The 20437-nt window shown below is 47.5% G+C and overlaps 1 protein-coding gene across 1 annotated transcript in view; it reads left to right on the forward strand.

Moving 5' to 3' along the window:
- The window catches only part of Ern1 (endoplasmic reticulum to nucleus signaling 1), a 90633-nt gene extending 72906 nt beyond the window's left edge, over positions 1 to 17727 (forward strand). The window contains exons 11-22 of the mRNA XM_032912182.1: positions 1735 to 1853; positions 4882 to 5073; positions 6680 to 6947; positions 7656 to 7746; positions 8344 to 8533; positions 8712 to 8811; positions 9062 to 9261; positions 10473 to 10620; positions 12455 to 12582; positions 15792 to 15915; positions 16300 to 16367; positions 17369 to 17727. Coding sequence (XP_032768073.1) covers positions 1735 to 1853; positions 4882 to 5073; positions 6680 to 6947; positions 7656 to 7746; positions 8344 to 8533; positions 8712 to 8811; positions 9062 to 9261; positions 10473 to 10620; positions 12455 to 12582; positions 15792 to 15915; positions 16300 to 16367; positions 17369 to 17581 — 1841 coding nt within the window. The 3' untranslated portion in view covers positions 17582 to 17727. The remainder of the gene's footprint in view (positions 1 to 1734; positions 1854 to 4881; positions 5074 to 6679; positions 6948 to 7655; positions 7747 to 8343; positions 8534 to 8711; positions 8812 to 9061; positions 9262 to 10472; positions 10621 to 12454; positions 12583 to 15791; positions 15916 to 16299; positions 16368 to 17368) is intronic.
- Positions 17728 to 20437: the final 2710 nt, after the last annotated feature.

The following is a 20437-nucleotide window of genomic DNA, read 5'->3' on the forward strand; positions in this document are numbered from 1 at the left end:
AAGAGCACCCGACTGCTCTTCCAGAGGTCCTGAGTTCAATTCCCAGCAACCACATGGTGGCTCACAACCATCTGTAAAGAGATCTGGTGCCCTCTTCTGGTGTGTCTGAAGACAGCTACAGTGTACTTATATATAATAAATGAATAAATCTAAAAAAAAAAAGATTTATATAAAAAAAAAAAAAAAAAAAAAAAAAAAAAAATTGAAAAGCCAAGTGTAGACAGGCAGAAACGGGAGGATTCTGGGGCTCACCGGCCAGCCAATCCAGTTGAAACATTCAGATCCAGTTTCAGTGAGAGACTTTGTTTCTTTAACATAAGGTAGAGAAGCAACTGAGGAAGATACCTCAGGCCGAACTGGGATCTACACACATAGCCACGAAGAAGGAAAAAACATATAGAGTAAAGGGCCTGAATCAAGCCAAGAGCTCATCCAGTGAGAACAGAAAGGAGAGAAGCTGATCTAGCTTTTCTAGCCTGTGCACAGAGTCATTCGATTTTAAAGCTGAACAGATTTTCAAGCCCGGGTATGACACTCGGGTCCTTATCTCAGTCACTTTGTTTCTTGTATTGCACACACTAGATAATGGGTGCAGGTCATAAAATAGATGCACAGAACAGCAGTGAGAGAGCACCACTCGCCACCTCCCCGTCCTGCCAGCACCCACCTCTCTCATCCTCTCAGGTACTCCCCTCTCCTTAGGTGGAAGCTCAAGTGTAGCTTGGAGAAGGACTAGACTCTGCCTGAGCACCAGAAATGTGTGGAAGGGAACTCGGCAGCCTTCCTAGACTGATGCTACCAGAAAAAGCAATGGAAGAACTTGTTGAACTTGGAAGCATCACACTGTTTCCTGAGTTGAATACATGCACCCACACAAAAGAAGCAGAATATTGGGCTGGAGAGGTGGCTCAGTGGTTAAAGCACAGATTGCTCTTGCATAGGACCCAAGTTTGGTTCCCAGCACCCAGCACCCAGCACACAGCCACCTGTAATTGTAGCTCCAGGGGAATCTGCCCCCTGTCCTTGGGCACCGCACATACTTACACACATGCATGTAGTTAATAATAAAAGTAAATCTCTAAAGAAAGCAGAAGACTGCCTTCTGCCAATTAATAAATTCTGTCAATTAATAACTCTTGTTTGATTTTTAAAATTTGTATTTCACATGTATGTGCGGATGTACATGTGCATTTGTATGGAGACTAGAGGACAACTTCAGTTATTCCGCGGTTGCTTTTTGAGACAGGGTGTTTCGTGGCCCGGAATTCACTGATAGGTTAGGCTAGCTATGGGACAAGCTTCGTGATCAACCTGTTTCCATCTCTCCACTGGATTACACACACTTCACCAACGATTCTAGCATTGACCTTGGGTCCTGCTTTCACAAGCACTTTACTCACCGAACTCTCCCCAGCCCTAAAATTTCTGTTGGGGACAGGGGCTGTATTTGAGGTATTTGTTTGGAGACAGGGTTGCACTGCAGCTCTGGCTGTCCTGGACCAGGCTGGCCTTGAATGCACAGGGCTGTTACACAGAGAAACCGTGTCTAGAAATAAAAAGATTCTGCTTTCATATTCATTCTCTAGTAGCTGCCTTTACCTGTTTCTCGTTGAGTAGATATGAGATTGCACTGTAGGAAAGACTCCCTCGTGGGGTAGAGAGGTACTGAAATTTTGTGTTGAGAGCTACCACTCTGTGGAAACTGTTCACATAAAAGGTTTTTTCCTCTTGTAGGACACCATGAAACTCCTCTGTCTGCATCCACCAAGATGCTGGAGAGATTTCCTAACAATCTTCCCAAACATCGAGAAAACGTGATTCCTGCTGATTCGGAGAAAAGGAGCTTTGAGGAGGTGAGTGGGAAGTGAACCAGTGGCTCTGGCCTCTCCTACAGGTGTCAGGGAACGAGGACAGGGCTTCCACGGGCCCAGCCCAGATCTTCTCATAGCGTGCCTTGTCCTGAAGCCAGAGAGGACAGAGTAGAAAGGGCCTCTGAGCAGAAGCTGGGAGCTTCAGGCAAGCGTCCCCAAAGCGTGCAGACTGGCTGTTTTGCTTCCGTCTCTGGTGTGTCCTATTGCTTTCTTGGTCAGATATCAGAGTGTTGGAGACTTTTTTTTCTGGCCTACATGGCCAGCAAAAGGGGACTTGGAGGTTTCTGAAGGCCTTGGTAAGCAGCTATTCAGGCTTGAACTCCTGCAGCCCCACTTTGTAGGGAGGGGTGATGGAGAGGTGGACTGGACTGGGGAGGTTTTAAAGAACGAGAGCTACTATTATGGGTCGTCTGGGGTCTAAAGAATCACTTTAGAGATGTCGTCTTTATTTATTTATTTAATAGTTTGTTTTTCAAGACAAGGTCTCATGTAGTACTCCTGGAAATCACTATATAGACCAGACTGGCCTCAAGCTCACAAATCTTCCTAAGTTCTGGGATTAAAGGCATGTACACTACAGTTGGCCTTAGGCTTTATCTAAAAGCAGAGGAACATTGCAGTCTTTTAAGTCCAAGGCACAGTGCCTCTGTTCATCACCAGTGGTATTAGCTGAGTTGGAGGAATAGGCTGATTTCTGAAACAGAGATCCTGAGCTTATCGTCTAAGATCTTATTAAAGTCCTGCATATTTATTACTGCATACTTACAAAAACTATAATGAAGAAAGTAAGAGAATACAATTAGTCTTATATCCAGAGGTAGCCATGTTTAAATTTATTGTCTCTCTCTCTTTTTTTTTTTAAGATTTATTTATTATTTATTTATTTATTAAATATAAGTACACTGCCGCTGTCTTCAGACACACCAGAAGAGGGCATCGGATCTCAATACAGATGGTTGTGAGCCACCATGTGGTTGCTGGGAATTGAACTCAGGGCCTCTGGAAGAGCAGTCGGTGCTCTTAACCATTGAGCCATCTCTCCAGCCCTTAAATTTATTCTTAACCATCTGAGCTTGAGTAAAGGGGTCTTTGAAATTTTTTTTTATATTGTGGTGTGTGTGTGTGTGTGTGTGTGTGTGTGTGTGTGTGTGTGTACATCATAGTGCAGGTGTGAAAGTCAGGACAACTTGCAGAAATTGTCTTTTTCCTTTCACCCAGAGATGAAACTCAGACTGCCAGACTCACTGGCAAGTGTCTTCAGCCACTGCGCCATCTTGCTGGTATAAATGAAGGGCCGAAGAGGCTAGAAGCCGGAGTCACAGGTGGTTGTGAACAGCCTGATGTGGGTCCTGGGAACCAAACTCAGCAACACCGCAGTACCTTAATTTAACCACTGAGCCATCTCTCCGGCCCCACAGCTGTCCTTTAAACACTCCTGAACAGTTAGTATCTAGATAACTGTTCTCCCTGTCACATGCTCAGCAGACTCTCAGCCACATGCTGCATACCAAACAAACCATACTCCCCGTGCATTGCAGGATACACTGTAAAGGAGGCACGGACACAAGAGGCATATACCTGGGTGGACGAAAATAGCAACTCGAAGGGGAGAGGGGCATCAAAAGCTGTTGTCCTGCAGGGGAGACTGTAGTGGTGTAAGCATGTGGAAAACGCATGTGTGGGGCTGGAGAAGATGGGGTTCTGAGTTCAATTCCTAGCACCCACCTGGTGGCTCACAACCATCTGTCATGGGATCCGATGCCTTCTTCTGGTGTGTGTGAAGACAGCTACAAAGTACTCACATACATAAAATAAATAACTTCATCTTTAAAAAAAATAAAAGAAGGCAAACCCAGTGTGCAAGGCCAGTAGGCTGTGTGTTAGCTTTGTTGGGCAAACGGGGAACACTCGCTGTTTGTGTACAGATCAGGGCGTTGTTCTAAACTGTTCAGGAACCCTCTGAGATTCTGAGGAACTTGGAAGGAAGCTAAATGCTTATTTGATTTAATTCGGAGCTTCTATAAGCATTTTTTATTTTTCATAAGCATTTAATAAAGGCATCTGATACTTTCTCTAACTTTGGAAAAACAACCTGAGGCAGGGTCTTTATTGCTTTGTTAGGTACGCTAGGTGCATGACTGCATGTGTATACAAAAGAACAACCATTTGGTTGTTTGTCGGTGTGTGTGGGTGTGGGTGTTAAAATATGAGATGTGCATAAGTATAAGGAGGCTAGAAGATGCTGGGTGTTCTGCTCTCACTCACCACCATATTCCCTTGAGGCAGAGTCTCTCCAGTGATCCCTCTGTCTCCACCCTCACCCCACTGATTGGGTTATGGGTGCACATATACTTGTACTTCATCTGGCTTTTTTGTGGGTTCTTGGGATTTGAACTCATCTTCATATTTGTGCAGCCCTGCCCTGCTTTGTCTTTGTGGTTTGATTTGTTTGTAGTGTGGAGATTACCCAGGAACTTCTGCATGCTCCAGCTAAAAGAGGTAGCAAATCGATGGCCGACTTTCACTAGACTTTTTTCTATATATGAGTTACGTGATTTTACAGTTTTCCTTAACTAGCAAATCTACTATCAAAGGAGTTGTAGATTTATCATTTAAATTAATATTGAGATTTATCATTGAAAAAAAATTTTTTCTTTTCCTTTTTTCGGAGCTGGGGACCGAACCCAGGCCTTGCACTTGCTAGGCAAGCGCTCTACCGCTGAGCTAAATCCCCAACCCCATCATTGAAAATTTTTAAAGAATGTCAGGGTCTAAAGGAATTTCCGAATACATTGTTCTGAAATCTCTGAACAATGGCAGCAGCACTGTAGAATTGTATGGTCTCCCACAGCAGTTGCTTAAAAAGAAGCAACAATCATCTGGTCCATCAAAATTTTAGTGAACAGAAAAAAGATCATTTTAGTCCTACATTTTAAATAGGCATGGCTTCTCTCGAGTGCTAACTTCATCTATATCTGGCTAGACATTTAGAAAATCTCTTCCATTCAAGGTTATCAACCTAGTTGGCCAGACTTCAGAAAACACACCAACCACCGTATCTCAGGATGTAGAAGAGAAGCTGCCCCGTGCCCCCGCCAAGCCAGAGGCCCCCGTGGACTCCATGCTCAAGGACATGGCTACTATTATCCTGAGCACCTTCCTGCTGGTCGGATGGGTGGCATTCATCATCACTTACCCCCTGGTAAGGCCTGATCTTTTTCATGATCCTCCAAGTTCTGGTACCTCTCTGTCAGTCACTAGGTGTCAGTGGGAGCCACACAAAAGCAGGCAACATGTTTCATATTAAAAGTCAATATTTGAGCCAGATGTGGTGTTGCACACTTTTAATTCTAACACTTGGAAGTTTAAGGCTAGCCTGGTCTACATAACAAGTCAAAACCAGCCAGGGCTATGTTGTGAGAAAAAAAAAGAAGTATTTGCTTATCTTCAAAAACATCATTAGAAGGGGCTGGGATTTAGCTCAGTGGTAGAGCGCTTGCCTAGGGAAGCGCAAGGCCCTGGGTTGGTCCCCAGCTCAAAAAAGAACCAAAAAAAAAAAAAAAAAAAAACATCATTAGAGATACTAGCTTCTCATAAAATGACAGTTTGGGGGTTTTTTAAAGAAAGATTATGTGAGTCCACTGTTGCTGTCTTCAGACACACCAGAAGAGAGCATTAGATCCCATTACAGATGGCTGTGAGCCACCATATGGGTGCTGGGAATTGAACTCAGGACCTCTGGAAGAGCAGTCAGTGCTCTTAACCCCTGAGCCATCTCTCCAATTCCCAAAAGGACAATTTGTAACTAACTAAATCTTAGTGTTTTTTAAGAAAGGGTATACACGCTGAAGTATAACTCTGCCTGAGATCATTTAGAATAGTTAATTGAATCTTGCTTTTTAAAGGAAGGATAACATGAAAATTTACTCTCTCATACTACCTATGAAGTCTGCTAAAGTATAAAGGGTGGTATAGTGATTGATTCCTTTCACTTCCTAGTTACAGAGAAGTCAAAATAATGATGGTGTATTTGAGTAAGACAGGAGTTCCCTCAGCAAGTTGTTCAAGCCTGTGGAACTGTCTCCTCAGAATGACATTGTCTCAGGATACCAGCACACAGGCAGCTCACATCTCCACCAGATAGGGGAGACAGAGACCTTGTATGCTTTCTTTTCTGTGGGCAAAGTACCATTACCTGATCTTTTTAGCCTCACACAGTCCTTCGAGGTCATTATTATGTATTCTCTGTAATAGAAAAAACTAGACTTGGGGAGGCCATGTGACTTCCTGAGCTACTAGGTGGCACATCCAGAACTTTGACCCGGATTCATAAAGAGCTAGTCCACCTTCCGTGCCCAGGCACGGATGTTTACAGACTGCTGATACTCCTCATGATGGGGACGCAAAGCTTTCAGAGTGTTGAGAAGAGGGTGCTGGGCGGCAGCATGATAGGACTAGGACCTTAGCAGCAAGACCCTAGCAGCATGGTCTAGCCCCACCCTCACTGCCTCACTTTGAACTTCCAGCCTTCCTTCTAGACTTCAGGCCCACCCTGTTCTAACCTCTCTTCAGGCACAGCTCCTCCTGGTGGCCACTCAGTCTCACCAGCCCCCTCCAGGGTTAGACCGTGGGCCCTACAAAAGAGGAAGATTCTGAATCAATTCTGTCTCGTTATGGCTTCTCTCTGGCTTTGTACCTCGGTGTTCAGATAAAGTCTGCCTGCTTCACTGAGCACAGGGAACACCTCTCCCTGTGACCTGCTTCTGCTTGGAACCAGCTGCTAGCCTGGATGTGGGTTCTCTCCACAGAGCATGCATCAGCAGCGCCAGCTCCAGCACCAGCAGTTCCAGAAGGAACTGGAGAAAATTCAGCTCCTTCAGCAACAGCAGCTGCCCTTCCACCCACACGGAGACCTTACCCAGGACCCTGACTTCCTGGATTCATCTGGCCTCTTCTCGGAGAGCTCAGGCACCAGCAGCCCCAGCCCATCCCCCAGAGCCTCCAACCACTCACTCAACTCTAGCAGCTCTGCCTCCAAGGCTGGCACCAGTCCCTCCCTGGAGCCGGAGGACGAGGGTAAGGACAGTTCCCCAGTGCACCTGGGAGGAGTACCTGAAACAGAGCAACCATGTTCTTCCCACACTCCTGAGGGCTCACCACGTTCTCCCCTGGCTTTCTCCCACCTACTGGTCTCTGGGAGGACAGGCTGTGAACTGCTATTGACCAGAGGGAAGTTTCCCATCTGGCTTAAGTGAATTCTTGAGGCAGCCACTGGGCAGGTTCAGAAGTGGAGCAATGGCCCATTTCCCTCTGAGGGAGTGGGCTTAGCCATTGTCAGGCCACATCCTAGGAGGATTGCCACAGAGATTGTGAAGGAGCCTCAGAGCTTCTAATCTAAGCAATCTCTTTGGTTTACTGTCAGGCCACATGGGAATGTTTTAGATGTGGATCTTTGAGGCAGACTTATTGTTGTTGTTGTTGTTGACCATTAACTAAATGTGAGGTTCCACAGAGAATCTGTCTGTTTGGAAATGTTTAAGTCTCCTGAGCTGATGTGAAGACAGTGTAGGCAGAATAGAATGTAGCAAGGGCAAAATGCTGGACAGCAGGCAATAGTCCCGGGCATAAATAAGCAGTAGGCCTAACTCTTGCCTGCCAGGCCTGGGAATATAGAGCCTCTTAAATCCCACATCTTACTCAGAAATCTGAAAGCCCTTTCACTCTCAAAATTCTTTAGGTGATGTCTGTTTAAAATGACCTCTTCTTGTTCCTGTTTTGTCCCAGATGAGGAAACCAGAATGGTGATTGTTGGGAAAATCTCATTCTGCCCCAAGGATGTCCTGGGCCATGGAGCTGAGGGCACAATCGTATACAAGTGAGTCCCCTGCTATGTGAATCTTGTCAGCTTCCTGAGGCATAGCGGGGGCCAAAGTGATGATCAAGGCAGGAGCCTTGCCTCCAGTGAGCCCCACACTGTCTTAAGAGTTCCTGTCACTGTGATAAAACACCATGACCGAAAGCAGCTTGGGGAAGAAGGAGTTTATTTTACTTACACTTCCACATTACAGCCAGGATGGGAACTCAAGGCAGGAACTGAAATAGAAGCCATGGAGAAGTGCTGCTTACTGGCTTGCTCCTCTTGGATTGCTCAGCCTGTCTCTTATATATCCCAAGACCGCTGCCCGGGGTGGCACCCCTCACAGCGTGCTGGGCAATCACCAATTCAGACAGCACACTACAGAACTGCCTACAGGCAAATCTTAGGGAGCTGCTTTCTCGGTTGAGAATCCATCTTCCTGAATGACTCTAGTTTGTGTCAAGTTGACTTAGTGCTTGACAGGACAGGGCCTCTGGGCCTTAAGGCTGAGTGGCTGATACTGGAATAAGGAACTTTGGTGTCTTATAGAGCTGATCTCATGTCTCCAGCCCAATGTGCACTAACCAGACTCAGCTACTGCTTCTTGTCCTACAGAGGTATGTTTGACAACCGTGATGTGGCCGTGAAGAGGATCCTCCCTGAGTGTTTTAGCTTTGCAGACCGAGAGGTCCAGCTGCTTCGCGAATCAGATGAGCATCCGAATGTGATCCGCTACTTTTGCACAGAGAAGGACCGGCAGTTCCAGTACATTGCCATTGAGCTGTGTGCAGCTACCCTGCAGGAGGTGGGTCTGGCTGACCTTCTAGTGCCCAGGGTCAGTGACAGCTTTGCCACAGCCACTGGCCTCTTTTCCCGCTAACTGGCATTTGTTCAGGAAGTATATGTATATCACTTGACCACCACCCATGAATAAAGAGTCCTGAAGGTTATGGGCTGTGACCTTGCCTCTGTGTCTCTTACAGTATGTGGAGCAGAAGGACTTCGCCCACCTTGGCCTAGAGCCCATCACCTTGCTTCATCAGACCACCTCAGGCCTGGCGCACCTGCATTCCCTCAACATTGGTAAGAGAATCCTCTTTGCCAGGCTAAAAGGCCCGGGGTGGGGCAGCTTTCTGACCTTCATAGGAGAAAGGGGTGTTTAAGTGATCTCTTTACGAGTTATATGGAGTTGAGAAAGGCCCTTAGGTGACTGAACACTGAACATTTCGAAGATGACATAGGTACTTAGGAGGCTGACAAAGACCCACAACCATCATAGGAAGCTGGGGTCACTCGTGGTAAGCATTGGATGAATTTTTGAGCTCTCTCCTAGTTCACAGAGACCTGAAGCCCCACAACATTCTCCTCTCCATGCCCAACGCACATGGCAGGATCAAGGCGATGATCTCAGACTTTGGCCTCTGCAAGAAGCTGGCAGTGGGCAGGCATAGTTTCAGCCGCCGTTCAGGGGTGCCTGGCACTGAAGGTTGGATCGCCCCAGAGATGCTGAGTGAAGACTGCAAGGAGAACCCTGTAAGTAAATGGGAATATTTTTTAAAGAAAACCACAGCGCCAGCCCATCATATTTCAAGGTTTGGGTGCCAGGCATAGAACAGAATGACGTCCTTTTTAAACTTCTCACGATTCATGTTCTGAGAAAGACAGATGTGAACAGTGTGCCTTTCCCAACCTTTCCGTCCCTTTTACCTCCTTTTCCCTTGGGAACCTGGAGAGTCAGGCCTTGTCTACCATGAGCAGGCCCCCAATTTTCATTTGTCTGTTTTGTTTCCCCAGACTTTTAAGAGTTGCTAGGCATACAGAAAATTGAAAGAATGTTAAGGCCTGTACAGTTGCACCCCGAATCACTTTGATACATAATGAATAGGTTTGTCTGTCTTTCTGTGTTTACCTGCAGCTGCGCCATGTCCTTATTAGGAGCAGGTCTCTCAGCCCCTCGCCCCAAATGCCTGTCCTTGTTTCCTAAGGACAGACCCACAGACCCTCTCCCACCACCTCCCTGCCACACCTGAGCAGTCAGCATCTTCCGTCCTGTTTCTTAACACTCAGTCCATGTTCACGTCCCCCACAAACTCCCAAGTCTTTCACAACTGGTTTTGTACTCCAGGACTCCATTGAGTGCTGGATTGGACTGCATCTCCCCATTCCCAGCAGCCTCCCTACCTGTTTTGTTCTCTGATGCTTACTTTTGAAGTCCTTGCATGCCTCGTTCTAGGCTGCTTGCTTGTTTTCTCATGGCATTTCTTCAGAGCTCTCTATTTTCTGTAAGCTAGAAGTTAAGTCTAGAGGCTTGTTTAGATTCAAGAGAAGAGGCAGGTGGATCTCTGAGTTCAAGGCCAGCCTGGTCTACACAGTGAGTTCTACTATTCCCAGGGCTGCACATAGAAACCCTGTCTTGAGAAACAAAATAAAACAACTGTGTAGATTCAAGAGAAGTGTTTCAGGCAAGAGTAGATCACAAGTCACTGCCAAGGATGAACATGATAGCGGATTGTCCCCTGGTCAGTGACGCTAACTTGGGGCAGCTGGCAGAGCCAGCATCCCAGGTTGTCAGCCCATAAGCCAATGACTTGACATCAGTCAGAACACTAGGCAATACAACAGGGTGTCCCCTTGCTGTGGACAATTCACATTCATTAGCCACTTATCAATAGGGGCTGAAGTGAAGTCAGGGCTGTGAGTGAAGCGACAGCTGTCTGAGGCCTCCTACTCTGTGTTTCTTTCAGACCTACACAGTGGACATCTTCTCTGCAGGCTGTGTCTTTTACTATGTCATCTCTGAGGGCAACCATCCTTTTGGCAAATCCTTGCAGCGGCAGGCCAACATCCTCCTGGGCGCCTGCAGCCTTGACTGCTTCCACTCAGACAAGCACGGTGAGCAGGTGGACTGGGGGGTAGCACCTTCCAGCACTCTGCCTGTCAGGCCTCAGGAAAGGCTGACCGTACAGAGCTGATGGAGCATCCTTGGAGTACTGAGGCACTGACCTGGGAAGGCCCCTCTGGAGACTCCTGATCAGAGGGCCTTACTGTTTTCCTTACCTGGACTCTGTTGTGTGAGGGCCATGGTTACATCATGTCTGACCAGCAGGGATAGACAGGTTGTCCTTGTTCTGCTGACTTGGACATATGCACACTTCCTCCTGATGGGGAAATTTGCTAGAGTAGATTAGATCAAAGCAACCCAGTATGAGAAGATTAAAATGAAATAATTGTTTTGCTTACGAGTTTTTCCCTTATTCATTGTAGAAAAATGCATTTGCATGAAGACCCATGTTTTTACTATACAGGGATGAATATCTGCTGTCAATTCCTTATGTTATTCTAATTGCCTATCTACATATGTATACTAACTTACTGACTTTTATAAAAATGGGCCTGAGAGTAGCGGCACACACTTTTGACCACAGCACATCAGAGGCATGTGCTATAAATCTATAAATTCAAGGTCAGCCTGATCTACATAGTGAATTCCAGGACAGCCAAGACTGCACAAAATAAAAAGATGTGGTTAAAGGGTTAGCAAGATGGCTCAGTAGCGAAAGGCACCCGAGGACCAGAGTTTAATCCCTAGGACCCACCCACATGATAGAGAGAGAGAACTAACTTCTACAAGTTGTCCTCTGACCTTCACATATGTTCTGTGTCACATAGCCATGTCCTCCCCTACACACAAATACATAAATGTAAAAAAGAGAAGGCTAAGGGGTTGGGGATTTGGCTCAGTGGTAGAGCGCTTGCCTAGGAAGCGCAAGGTCCTGGGTTCGGGTCCCCAGCCCCGGGAAAAAAAAAAAAAAAAAAAAAAAAAAAAAGAGAAGGCTAAGGGTGGTTGGACTTACCTGTAATCCTAGCACTTCGGAGTCTGAATCTCAGATCTGAGACCAGCCTAGGGAACATGGAGTTCTAGCCTGAGCTGCTGGGAGTGGGGATGAGGCTCAATCATACGTTTATAACCATCTCATTTTTCTCAACTTCATCTTTTTGGGGTTTTTTGTTTGTTTAGTTGGTTAATTAGTCAAGGTCTCTTTGTGTAATCCAGGCTAGCCTAAGTCTTCTTCTGTAAGTCATGCTAGTCTCAAAATCATGATTTTCCTGCCTCAGCTTCCTGAGAACTGGTATTACAAGCCCTTACCTTGACCGTCTTTCTAACCATCCAGACTTCCCCCACCACCCTTTTAGTCACCATTTTCACAAACCGCATAGTGAAAATCCGTTACCAACTGCTGTTTGGTGTGAGTTCATTATTTTATTACAGTCAACTCCTACAGCAGAAGGGTGTATCAAAGGCCATACAGGGGCTAGGGGGATGACTCAGTTGGTAAAGTGCTTACCACAAAAACATGAGGACTTGAATCTGGATCCTCAACATCCAGGTTTTTTTTAAAAAATAAAGAAGCCTGAGGTTGTCCTGCATCTGCGACCCCAGGACTCGGGATGCAGACAGGAGGATCCTGTGACTTGCTAGGCAGCCAGGCTGAATTGGAGATCCCAAGTTCGGTGTGAGACTCTAACCTCATGAAACGAGGCAGGAGGCACCTAAGGAAGATATTTGACATAAGCCTCTACCTCTGTATACGTGCATACACACAAGCCTGTACACATACGAACAACGGAAGCACTCCTGCAGGGCCACACAAACTTGTCAGGGCTCTGAGATGTCATTTGGCGATAGGTTGGGAATAAAGCAGTGGTTGTTTATTTTCCTCTTTAGAGGACGTCATTGCTCGTGAGTTGATAGAGAAAATGATTGCAATGGATCCGCAGCAGCGACCCTCGGCAAAGCGCGTGCTAAAACACCCGTTCTTCTGGAGCCTGGAAAAGCAGCTCCAGTTCTTCCAGGTACCTGGGCCTGTTTCTCCATCACAATCCTAAGTCTTCCAGATCCTCAAAAGGTGAAAGGACAGAGAGCAAAACCGCGATCTATCGCCTACAACCAAGGCAGATGGGCCTGACATTTGTGCTAGTCAGTTCAGTGTGTAAGGGACTGGACACACAGTACAGGCTAGGTAGTCTAGCCATGACCGTCACACATTAGACTGAGAGCCAGCGGCTGCTCAGTCCACAGAACTGGACTGTGTCAGCAGTTAGCAGTCTGCACTGAAGACCTGAAGACCAGAGAGCCCCTGGTCTTAGGCCACAGGAGCCGGGTTCTGATGCCAGGGAAAATGACAGCAGCAACAGAATGGGACAGCAAGAAGCAAAGGCCATCAGGCAAGACTGCTTCCCCAGGCCCTCTCTGTAGCAGCCCACCTGCCAGTGGGTGCTGCCCATGCTGAGAGAAGGCCCTTTGCTCTAGGCTGCTCCTTTCTGGAATTGCCCTCACAGACACACCTAGACATATATGTCTTAGGTGACAACTAAAATTAACTGTCACATTTTAAATGTTTTCATATAAATAGTATAATTGGGATCAATGTATATATATATGTGTGTGTGTGTATATATGTATATGTATGTATATATATGTTATATCCTGCTTTTTAAAACTTATACATAAAATTATAACTATGACATTCTATCATATGAATGTACCTAATTTTATTTCTTTAAAAGATTAGATTTTTTTTATATTTATGAATGTTTTGCCTGCATGTATGTTTGTGCACCATACATGTACCTGGTGGCTTCAGAGTTCAGAAAATGTGTCAGATCCCCTGGACGTAGAGCTACAGAAGATTGAGACCCAGTGTGGATACTAGAAACTAAACCCAGGTCCTCTGTGAGAGTAGGAAGTGCTCTTAACTACTGAGCATCTCCAGCCCCTCACTGTGCCCTAATTGTTAAACTGTATATCTGGAGATTCCTAAATCTCAAAAATAGACTGGTGCTCCGGAGAGCACCTCTCTGTCCGTCAGTTTCGGCAAGCGTTCATCTCTGCGCTGTCCCACATAGATGACTTTGTTAAAGTTTCTTCATGTGTCTGAGTGTTCGTGTTGTCTCTGGCTTTGCAGAGACAAGTGTACATATGTACACCATGTATTTGCCCTGGTACCCACAGAGGCCAGCATGGAGTGTCGGCTCCCCTGAAACAAGGTTCAGGTGATTGTAGGCTGCCACATGGGGCTGGGACCAAACCTAGTCCCCTGTGAGAGCATAAAGTGTTCTTAACTGTTGAGCCATCTTTTGAAGCAAATTCAGATACCGTATAATTTCATTCAATGTCATAAATTCAGACATCTCCTTAAGTTTTCTCTATTGTCCTTTACTCAGATCTCATTTGTTTAGTATACACTTTGGGCTAAAATTTAAGATCAGTGGCTCAGACCTCCTTGGCAAGTGACAGCTACAGCTGTGGTTCTGTGACATTGCCAAGTGGCTTTGTGTGGACTGTTGGTGGGTGTTAGGTGGCATGAGATGGGTAAACCATGAAGAGTGTGGGGTGGGGCAGCAGGCTTTCTCCTGGAAAGCACCCTGACTTAGAATGGACACTCACATTGTCTGGAGTTTGGCAGAGCCATGGCTATAGCGATGCCCTTCAACACAGGCCCCTTGAAGGCAGGACTTTGTGGGTAATTTTTTTTTTCTTTTTTTCTCTTTTTTCAGAGCTAGGGACCGAACCCAAGGCCTTGTACTTGCTAGGCAAGTGCTCTATCACTGAGCTAAATCCCCAACCCCTTTGTGGGTAATTTTAATCACTGTTCTGTCCCAAGCACCTACAAAGGACACTGCCTGGCCTTTTGCTGGTGCTTAGTAATCATTTAAATGTCTTTGGGGTGAAGGGTCCAGTATCTTACTCCAAGGCAGCAATGGGTACATGTAGCATCATGATTGGTCACTGTAAGCCACAGGATATAACATGAAAATTCTCAAGTCTAGGTCACTAGACAAAACAGACAACAGAATGAAGTAGAGTCAGTATATCCAAGTTGTATATCTGACTTAGACAGGGTGTCTCTGTTCTGTCAACCAGCTGTATCTAAAGCAATTGCAACTCTGAGAAGTGTTTCCACCAGGCCTGCTAGGACTATCCAGTCTCCACAGAGCTTTTTTTTTTTTTTTTTCATTTATTTGTGTGTGTGTGTGTGTGTGTGTGTGTGTGTGTGTGTGTTTGTGTACATGTGGTGGTCAGAAGAACTCTTGTGGGAATCAGTTCTCTCCCTCTATTATCAGAGCTCAGGGATGAAATTCAGATCATCAGGCTTGGTGGTGAGTACCTTCACCCACTGAGCCATCCTGCCAGCTTTCCTTCAAGGCTTTTCCCTGTACATTCGAATAGGAATCCCCAGTACGTGGGCCGTGCTAGCTTACACCTGTAACCTGGAATCTCAGCACTCTGGAGGTGGAAGCAAAAGGACTATGAGTTCAAAGTCATTTTTCTGCTATGTAGCAAGTTCAAGGCCAGCCTGGACTACATTAGACCCTGTCCGTCAGTTGGGGAAAAGAAAAAGAAAAGATTATCCAGTCTGATTTTGCCTTTATCAAAGAAGTATGTGACCGACTCTCCCAAGGGCTCAGCGTTGATGTATGGGCTCATCGTTCCGTCTCATAGCCAGTCTTACAGGCAGGGGTTCTGAAAGGCTAGTACATAGGGAACCCCTCCTTCCCTCCTACAGGATCCACCACCTACCACTCTTCATAGCCTCTCTAGTGCTCAGGTGAGGAGTTACGTGACCTTCTGGTTAGCCGTTGAGATGTCCTGTTTTAAGGACATCTGAAGCCCAGGCTGAGTTAAGCTCTCCCGCTATGCTTTGGCTCCCTGGAGAGGTGTTTTGTACCTTGTAGCTCTGTGTAAATATGCTTTGTGTGAGTGTGAACGTCCAGAGGTGGATGTGTGCCCTGCATACGGGTACATTTCTATAACATCTCTCTCTTGACATGGAAGGGATCTCTGCAAGTTCGTCCCAGTGAGTGACAGATGTATCTACTCAGAGACAAAGTCAGTGGATCAGGGTAGGTGCCGGCTGCCTAGCTTTGAGGAGCCTGCAGCCTAGGCCTGAGAGGAATGTCAGTTTGCTTACAGCTCACAGACCAGTGCCTGCTCTGTAGCTTAGGGCGGACAACCCCAAATCCCTAGCCCTGACCAGCACCTATCGCCTGTCTTCCCCCAGGATGTGAGTGACCGAATAGAAAAGGAGTCCTTGGATGGCCCGATCGTGCGGCAGTTGGAGAGAGGCGGGAGAGCTGTGGTTAAGATGGATTGGCGGGAGAACATCACTGTCCCCCTGCAGACAGGTGACCATGCTAAGGCGGGAGGAGACATTTTGAAAACTGCAACCATTTCTGAGAACTTGATGTAGACAAGGCAGCTCCAGCTGTTGGAGTTCCAAATCCCTCCTCTTGGATTTGAGACTTACTTGAGCGTGTCCTTGTGGATGTCCTTGTGGGCTTGGTCAAAGGGATGCAGTTTTATGTCTGTCCCTTGGTGACAGGCTGGTGACAGGTTGTGCTCTAAGGTGCTGGGCTCCAGAGGAGCACCACCTTTGTTCAGATCCAAGAGGTAGTAGCATCTTTTGTCCTGACTGAGAGTTCGTTTCACTTTAGTCCAGTTGCAAGAGCCCAGGAATTCTCTGTAAAGATTTACTGGCCTAACCATTACATCCCTTAATGTTTTTCTAGATCTGCGCAAATTCAGAACCTATAAAGGTGGCTCCGTCCGGGATCTCCTCCGAGCCATGAGGAATAAGGTAAAGGGCTGCGAGGATTTCGGTGGTGGGCGCAGCGAGATTGCTGCCCGCTACTCACTTCTGTGTATCTCTTCCTCACACTGGATCCTACCTGGCTGGGCAGGCTCGGCTGGATTTAACAAGCATTGTAGTTACTGTTCTGTTCTGTAAAGGGACACCATGGACAAAGGAAGCATTTTAACTGGAGGTTTGCTTGCAGTGTCAGAGAGGGTCCGTGACCATCACAGCAGGGAGCACGGCAGCGGGCGGGCAGGCAGGCTTGGGGCTGGAGCAGTAGCTGACAGCTCACATTCTGATCCACACTGGGCCTGACATGGTGACACACCCAGTGACACACCTCTTCCAACAAGGCCACACCTCCTAATCCTAAATGGTCCACCAACTGGGAACCACACCTTCAAGTATATGAGCGTATGGGAACTGCTCTCATTCCAACCACGCACCAAGTAAAAAGGCCATGTCTTCCCTCAAGGAAGACTTTAGAATGCAGGGTTAAGCTGCAGGGACTAGTTAGTCTCTTGGGACATGTGTGCTTCATGGTCTCCTTGCTAATTTCTGGTCCTCTGACTGCCTGACAACCACTATATCAGCATTCTACCAGGGACTCCTGGTTACTTTCCTGTATAAGGCCAGGTCTTCAGTGACTTGGGAAAGGGTCCCTCTATGTCCTCTTAGAGTCCTAGGGATGCTCTTGACCTGTGCTGTCACCAAGCAGCCTTCACACAGGGCAGACCTCAGTCACAGAAGCAGCCTCGAGCCTGTTGGGACAAACACTACAATCCCATGACCTTCACAAGAGGCCTGCGCTCCCTTGCAGGCAGTCAGCACCTCGTGAGGCTAAAGCTGCTGTCCCCTCAGCCAGGCCGTAATGCTTGCAGCTTTCCCACTGAAGGAAGCAAGGCTCAGGACAGCCGGGATACACGGTGGCGCATGCACCTCCTGTCCACAGAAACCCTAGCACTGCTATCTACCTGTAAAGCTGTGTGTCTGCTCATTCACAGAGACACCACTACCGGGAGCTCCCTCTGGAGGTTCAGGAGACGCTGGGCTCCATCCCTGATGACTTCGTGCGCTACTTCACATCACGTTTCCCCCACCTCCTCTCTCACACCTACCGAGCCATGGAACTGTGCAGACATGAGAGACTCTTCCAGACCTACTACTGGCACGAGCCCACAGAAGCCCAGCCTCCAGGGATTCCAGATGCCCTCTGAGCGAGGGCAGCCCTCTGGTCTGGTGGCCCCAACAAGGACCATGGGCCTGATCTCTGCGGTCGTAGCTCATTGCCTCTGGGATTAGCAGGAAGATAAGCTTCTCAAACCAAGTGCCTTGAGCTGCTGATCTGCAGCCAGAGAGGAGCTGCTGACCTAGGAGGCAGGAGAGGCCTCACGACTACAGAGACCTGAGGAGCTGTGGCCCTGATGGCTACGGAGGTGGGCCTGGCCCAGGGGCTGCAGAAGGAGCAGCATCAACCTTTCACTGGATGAGCTTGCTTCCCTGTCAATGGATGAACTCACTTCCACTTTTATTTCTTTCTAAAATTCCTGTGAGATGGCATTTTGGGGGCCTTTTAGTAAGAGAGTGGAAGAATCCTGTTTGCCTGCATGCTAGAAGCAGCCCGATTGGGTGGGGTACAGCAAGTGCAGCCAGCCTCTGATAGAGATGGTTTGAGAGCTGTGGGGTCTAAGGAAGAGATGTTCAGAGGTTGCCATGGGGACAGGCACCTCCAAGTTACTGATGAGCCTGTGTTGCCTCGTGCAGCAGTCGTGAGATTGGGGCATGGAGACTACTTAGCAATGCCCATGGACACTGGATATGTGTCTGTGGTTCTGGAAGTTGAAGCAGACATTTGGTTCTGGATGTCCTGCTGGCCCAGCACAAGTGGCCTAAACAGTGGCCCCTGAGAGGTTGAGTCCTGGCCATGCGGGCCAGAGATTGAGTTTCCTGGCCACCAGGAAGGCAGCTAAGACCAGACAGGGACAGAGACAGGTTTTCAGGGCCAGAGAAGAGCAACGAGAGGGAACTTCTTAGTCACTCGGAGAAGCTCAGAACCAGAAAGTGAGTGATAGGGTCCGTCTGCCCCAGAGGCCAGCAGATTAGCGAATAGATTGAGTCAACGCCTGGAGGCAGAGCGCCAAGACCAGGCTATCATGGGCTTTTTAGGCCGGCTTTTAGATTTCCTCCTGGCAGGTTTTATAAGTGTGTTTCGATCACATTGCAGAAAGCTACGCTCGCGTGAGTAAGTCAAATGTAGCTCGATGCTTGTGAAGAAGTACAAGATAGAATATCTTCTGTTTTATGTGGTACCAAAAATCACCATTCCCTCGAGAATGTAGCACATTGTGAAATGCTGAAAGTAAGACATTCTAGCAACACTGTGTAAATGTATTAATGTCAAAGTAATTACATCAGTACCGTTTTTCTCTAAAGTTAATTTTTAATTTACGTTCCAGTCAGAATTTATTGTCCTAGGGAGCCTTAGAGGTTAGCACGCAGTCAGGGTCTGTGGGGAGATCCTGTGTAGACTCCCTGTAGCCAGCAGTGGTTTCCGTTGTGTAGTCCTGGTGAGCTAAGGCTCCATTTTGTTCTGTGCTAAGAGTGGTCTCAGCAGCTTCATGCCCTGCACTGACTGAGTCACTGCCACTGCGTCCCCTAAGAGGGCTTCTGGGTGTGCATGTCAGGGCCACTTACCCAGAGCTTCCTCTGCTGCTGTAGAATTTGATTTTCTTAACTTTCATGGTGGTCAAAGAGGACTTTTTCTTAACCTCCTACATCTTTGGACCTCATGGGTGACCCTGTTTAGACCCTGGAACCTCGACCCCATGTCTGGCTTCCTGCCCACTTGTTAGCATAGCACTTTGTCAGTGGGCCCAGGAGGTAACAGCCAAGACCAGTGTGAGGAGACGGAGTCAGTGTGGAGGGACTGCTGCTTGCCCCGTTCCTCATGGCTAAGTTTCCCGTTGACAAGGGCTGAAGTCTCTTCTAAAGACTCACCTTCGTGTCACCTCCCAGTCTGCCTGGAGTCAGCTTTTCAGTTGTCCTTGCCACTTATCACTTCTCAGCTCAGTCTCTGACCAATCAAGTTTCCAGAAGTCCTCTGTTCACCATGCTCATTTGAAAACTTTGCGGAGAGCTAGGTGGGATGTGAGTCACTTGGGACATAGATGAAGGATACGGGAAAAACTTCTGCCTTTTGAAGCCTCACGAATCAACGGCACACAAGTGTCAGGGCAGAAAGAAAACTCCAGTGGTTAAGAAGGGTGTATTTTGGGGTTTGCCCCACTTGTGCCTTAAAACCGTCCCATCTCAGCTCACCGTCTGTCCTCTAGGTGTACCATAAAAACCCTGGACATCTGGGGTGCTCAGCAGGAGACGCTGTCTTTCCGCCAGGGCAGCCCCGTAGCATCACGCATGATCCCAGGAGACTGCCAGGTGTCTATGAGCACAGCATCTTCAGCTTTGCGATGGAATTGAGCCGTTTCTGTGATGTTCTCTTTGTTTAAACCTTGTCTTGTGTTGAACTTTCAGTTAGGAAGTGTGCCGTTTCATTAGGTACCAAAGCACTCGCACTTTTGGGAACATAGGTGCCACATGGTAAATCACTAGGCCATCTAGAGACTAAAGGTGAACCCCTAATTGTGAGTAGAGGTATCCCCTGCTCTTCCCATGATGCAATACAGAGAAGATGGAGGTCTGAGATCACTGGATATGGCTGAGTGGTTTCCACCAAATTGAAGATAGGCCCGAGACGACTCTCCTCGGAGTCGCTTGACTGTGGCGGTTTCGTGTGCACGAGATTCAGGTGGCTGCAGCAGCGACTTTCCCAAAGTCAAGGCTAATCAGCTGGTGGCTGCTGTGACCGCTGCAGAGCCACCTCTGGCTGCAGGCTCCCCTGTGCTGGCCCTTGCTTGTCATCTGCAGGGCTTTGGTTCCACTCGCTAGCTGTGCCAGGATTCTGTCTGCTTCTGGGCCTGCTCTGTGTTCATCATTTTTGTCGTCACGGTGCAGAGGTGTCGGAAGAGCTAGAGTGCGCGCAATAGCTACCCTGGAAAGAGCCTCTTGAATCTTGA

Source organism: Rattus rattus, chromosome 9, assembly GCF_011064425.1.
Source record: "Rattus rattus isolate New Zealand chromosome 9, Rrattus_CSIRO_v1, whole genome shotgun sequence".
In the NCBI taxonomy this organism is placed as follows: Eukaryota; Metazoa; Chordata; class Mammalia; order Rodentia; family Muridae; genus Rattus; species Rattus rattus.